Genomic DNA, 5,481 nt, shown 5'->3' on the forward strand with positions numbered 1-5,481 from the left:
GGGGGGGGGGGGGAAAGGGGAGATGTGGCCAGGTGTGGAGAAGGGGGTATAGGGTTTGTGTGGGACTGTGGGGATATGTGGGATGTGGAGTTTTTGGGGGGGGTGGGTATGGGGTTTCTGGGGGGATGTGTGGGTGGTTATGGGGAGATAAGAGGATTGGGTGTGTGTGGATGGGGAGGGTCTGTATGGTGGGTGTAGCTGGGGGTGTGGGTGCATGTGTATAGTGGGGTGTGCATGTGGATCCCCCACTCCAAACGTCCCTCCACTGAGCATAGCCCCTGCTGCCAACAGATAGCAGGCCCTTGAGGCACTCACAGCCTACAGCAGGAGGAGCCCCCTAGCAGTGCGCAGTCCCGGTGAGTCCCAGGACTGAACATGGCTGGGCTGCCGGCTCCAATGCATGGGGCTTACATGCAGTTCTGGGTTCTCTGCCCAAGCCCTGTGCTGCCAAGCGGAGCACCATGTAATGAAGCTGGCAGTGCAGGTCATGGGGCTTGGCCAGGGCAGCAGGGAGAAAGGAGGAGCCAGCTCAGCTACATAGTGCAGAGCTTCCCACTGTCCCCCATGACCTGCACATGGCAGTAAGCAGAGCCAGGCTGCTGGCTCCATCATGCAAAGCTCCCTCCAGAGGAAAGCAGGTCGAGCTCCCCCCAGAGGACAGCAGCTTGGGCAGAAAACCTGGGAACTGTATGTCAGCCGTGGGGAGCCCCACATGATGAAGCCTGGTGGATCCTGCACCCCATCTGCCTGGGCTCTGCACTTCTGCTGCCACGCCCTGGGCTCCCACTGGCCCCGGTCCTAGGGTACCAGTGCAAGGCCTGTGCTCCCGCCCAGCTGCTGCTTCCCTCCCATCTGCCCACTTGCTGCCACTTCCCCTTCCCTGCACGCTGTCACTTACCCTGCCCACCCCTGCCACTTCCTTACCTGCAGGCCAGAGTCGGGGCCTTCCTGTGGGTGAAGGTGGGAGCACAGCATGGACTGCCCCAGCAGGAGAGAGCAGGGCTCGGCCCCATGCTAACTCAACACGAGCAGCGTGGGGCCAGGCCAGACAGAATAAATTTATAGGCACTTGCCTGGCGGGCTGCATCTGGCCTGCAGGCCATATTTTGCCTGCCCCTATCATACACCCTCAGTAGTGATGCAATCATGTTAAATTCACTAATGTTTGTGAAACACATGGAGAGTGCCAAAGGAAAGGTACCAGAGATGAGGAAAGTATTACATTTAAGCAAAGTCTTATTACGGCTAAAAATCAATTAGTGGACTCATTAAAAGCACATTAATAGACTTTATAATGTTAATTTATGTCGAAGGAGTTTGCTATGGTTTCATTAGTGCTACAGTTCAAGAGAAAACCTGTGCACTTTATAGTAACTGTGTCTATAGGACCCCTAACTCAGAATACAACTAAATTACAGCCTATACCAGGATTATGATTGCTTCTTAGTAACTATCCCAATGACAAATTGATTCTCTTTCTCATCAGCTTACATAGTAAAGATGCACCAATATATCAGTGCCATATCGAAACAGCACTAATAAAAGGAAAATTGACATTATCAGCTATCAGCATTTTTAGCTGGTGTAGCCATTAATGTCACCAATAAATATAATACACCTTATCACCCCCAGACATTGCATGCATGCGCACAGCCACAGCATGCACATGACTAGGAATCCAGCTGGGCAGCATGGAGAAAAACACTTTGCATGTAACTCTAAGGAGTGTGAGGGAGGACAGGAGCATGGGTGGGGGATAGATCAAGGCCCCCATGGTGGGGCTGAGGCGCTGCCCAGCCAGGGCAGTGAATGGGATCCTGGGGCCAGGGCGGGGAGCAGGACAGAGCCACAGGTGGCTAATCCAGGTGTGGGGGACAGGGGTGTGGCTCCCCACTGCTGTGTGCACCCTCAGGGAAGGCATGGGGGTGCATGTGCCCCCCTGGATTTGTGTGCAGGGCAGAGGCAGGTTGCCTGCTGTGGGCTCGGGGCCTTCTGCCCTGCTGCCTTTGCCCTGGGAGCAGCGCGTCCCCTGCCCATCCAGTAGCAATGGCGGCAGCAAGCTTTGCCTCCCACTTCCAGATGGGCAGGGGACAGGCGGCCAACACACGGCTTCCAAGGCAAAAGTAACAGGGCGGAGAGACCTGAGCCCACAGTGGGAAGCCTGCCTCCACCCTTGCTCCGCGTGCCTCTGCTCCTAAAAGTGTCCCCGTGCTTTAAAATGATGGTGGCAGCACTTGAAATGAAGTTCATTTGACAAGCTTTAGTTCAAGCGTCCCTGCCGCCATTTTAAAGCACCAGGATGAGATGCCCACAGCTCCGTCCCGCTCCACACCCCTGGGTTCCATTCACTGCCCTCACTGGGCAGCACTGCCCTTGCTGGGGGCCCCTGCCCCGCTCCCTCCCTCAATGTGGGGGCCTCGATCTGCCACTTCCCCTCCAGAGACTTACCTGCAGGGAACTGCTTTCCACACTACAAAGCTATCCTCCTGTAAACTGATTATCAGATGGGTATCGGTCAATATGCCTGGTTAATAACTGGCCAAGAAAATCTTTATTGGTGCACCTCTATTACATAGCATTATTTTACTTGCCAAAATGCTAGCCTGTAAATATGTGGTTTGATCAAAAAGTTCTAAGACTTGATGTTTGGGGTACTGTTCATCAGGAATTTGTATTGAGTGGTCAAACAATCGATCAGGCCTTTTATAAAGAGGTTTTGATTCAACTGAGGGATAAAGTTAGAAGAAACCGCCGTGAGCTGTGTGAAAATGGCCGACAGTTTCTGCACCATGACAATGCTCCTTCACACACTGCTGTCTCCGTTCAAGAATTTTTGGCTGAAAAAAAAACATTCTTGTGATATTACACCCTCCATATTCACCTGACCTTGCCCCATGTGTTTTTTTGCTGTTCCCAAAAATCAAAATGAAGCTGAAAGGAAGGAGACTTGATGCCATTCCAACCATCTATAAGAATGTGAAAGCGGAACTCAAACTCACCATTGAAGACTTCCAGCATTGCTCCAAAAGTGGCAGGAATGTTGGGACAAGTGCATATCATCTGGGGGAGATTACTTTGAAGGGGACAGCTCATAAAAATGTTGTTTGTACACTGTTCTTTAAAATAAAGGCTAAGTCTTGGAACTTTTAGATCAACCCTCATATTTCCTTTGGGAGACAAAATACACTATGCTAAGTGGACACAGAGTAATTCCAGGTTTAGGTCCCTTTTACAGTGGAGAAAATACTACTAGGTTAGGGAAATTTACCTGTCACATTGGTCTCTCAAAACAAAACCATTCAGACTTGCAATACATGTAGGATCCAGCATTCCCCACTATTCTATACCCTTTCAGAAAAGTAGCACAGTATAGGAGCAGGTTACCTAAACTACAGAACTTAACTACATTAGGGAACTGCAGTTCAAACACAGTGATGTAACCACTAACCATGTCTGTCAATACAATAGTCTCTGCTATATATGTTCTGAATTCCTGCTGATAATCAAGTTAAGATACTTCTGGAGCACCCTCACAACCCAGTTCTTAATCCATTCTTGGATACCTGAAAAGGAAGAGATGAAGCCTATAAGAATAGGCTGTCATCTGACTGACTGTTCATAACAGATGATATCAATGGAGCCTATGTCTGCTTTGCCTGTAAACACAATGCAAAACACCTATGCAAAAGAACCTCAAACAAAAAAGAACCACGAAAATGATTTTGAACTCAAGAAACTGTAAGACTTACCCTGACAAGATCATGAAGGAAGGTTTTTACGCTGTCTGCCATCTCTACCGCAGCATCCCCTCCAATTCCAAAAATATCAACTACAGGGAGAAGGGAAGAGAAGAACCAAAATTGCTCTCATTGCGGAGAAGTAGGAGGTCGACAGAACCTGACAGAGAGGGAAAAAACATTACTAGGGCTAATGTTAACAAAGATTAACAGTTTACACAGCTGTATGCAAAACAGAATTCAAAGTTAAACAGCAAAACAGAAAGTAGTATTTGCCCTTGCTACTGGGGCATTTAACACTTTTGCAGATAGATTGACAATGAAAGAGTGGATACAGGGCCCCTAACATTTTAAAGATTGTAATATTCTGACTTAAAAGCTACTGAAATAGATTTCCAGAGTACCTCTAGCCTTTGAGGAAGCCATATATCCTAAACAAGCTCCAGCTGGTATAAAGCATAGCTACCCTCTGGTTAGTAGCACAGATGACCATAAGCACATCACCCTAATATTTTGTTCTCTGCTGTGAATCACCATCAAATACACACTCCAACTCAAAAACTCTACCCCAGTATATGAAACTCTCCATGGGGCTGGCCTCTTTCTTACTGAGCAAATTATTTTTGTCTGGAAAGTAGGGATGTGAAAGGTTCAATGTTTAAATAAGAAGTATATTTTTACTAGTAATGCATTACTGGTTAACATTTAGCATAGGATGCAGTCTGGCAGGGAAGGGAAGCAACGCGGAGGAAAGTAGCAGGGCAGGCATGGAGAAGCGAGGAGGGGAGGGGAGGGGAGGGGAGGGGGAACAGGGACTAGTACACATAGCTAGTCTGCTCCTTCCTTCCCAGCCTTGCAGTGCCTGCAGTGGGCTGGGAAAGCTCCCCCGCGGTTTCATGTAGGCTGTTGTTTGGTGGGGTTTGCTGCCACTGCCTCCCCCACCCCACCAAAAGGCCCATGGAAGTGGCTCTTAACAGCAGCAGCTATGTCCTGCCAGGTCTGTATGCTGCCCTTGGCTCCCTGCATTAACCCGGGCAGCTGGCTGCAGCCCCTCCCCAGCAGCGAGGCAGCATGGGGCACACGCCGGCCCAGGACGCCACACCTCCACCCCAGCCAGGGCTAGGTATATATTATCAGTTAACCATTAACCGATATAATTAGAGGAGATTGATCAGATCATTCTTTTAACAATATTTACATCCCTGCTGGAAAGCTCTTGTCCACCAGAACAAATTACTGTCAACCAACAGGGGAAATCTACTGAGCTGGAAGGCCAACATATCACTAAAGCTGGACCTAGGCAAGGATATTCATTTCCACAAGAGAGAATGATTGTGGGCTTCTCCACATGCAGAACTGAACAGAAACATCCAAACTGGCAAGAAGAAAAGCTAGTGATCGATGGGAAGCTGGGTGACAGCGACCACGAGCTGATCACCTTCACCATCCACCGTAAAGCTGGCAAGTCAGTCAGCAACACGAAAGTCCTTGACTTCAGGAAAACCAACTTTGATAAGATCCAGGAGGCTTGTCAGTGAGGACCTAAGGGACTATGACCCCAGGGAGAGAGGAGTTCACGAAGAGTGGTTGCTCCTCAAGGGAAGGATCCTCAATGCACAAGCTAAGTCTATTCCATCTCGGAGGAAAGGCAGCAAGAGGGCACAGCAGCCCTCCTGGCTCTCCAGGGACCTAGCAGACCTCCTAAGGCTAAAAAGAAAAGCCTACAAAGGATGGAGGATGGGAT

The 5,481-nt window shown here is 49.2% G+C and overlaps 1 protein-coding gene across 1 annotated transcript in view; it reads right to left on the reverse strand.

Annotated features, from left to right (window-relative positions):
- Positions 1-5,481, reverse strand: part of EI24 (EI24, autophagy associated transmembrane protein) — a 45,067-nt gene that overhangs the window by 28,893 nt on the left and 10,693 nt on the right. The window contains exon 2 of the mRNA XM_019508929.1: positions 3,750-3,897. Coding sequence (XP_019364474.1) covers positions 3,750-3,791 — 42 coding nt within the window. The 5' untranslated portion in view covers positions 3,792-3,897. The remainder of the gene's footprint in view (positions 1-3,749; positions 3,898-5,481) is intronic.

The sequence above is a fragment of the Gavialis gangeticus genome, unplaced genomic scaffold, assembly GCF_001723915.1.
Source record: "Gavialis gangeticus isolate Ggan-Ray unplaced genomic scaffold, GavGan_comp1, whole genome shotgun sequence".
NCBI lineage: Eukaryota > Metazoa > Chordata > Crocodylia > Gavialidae > Gavialis > Gavialis gangeticus.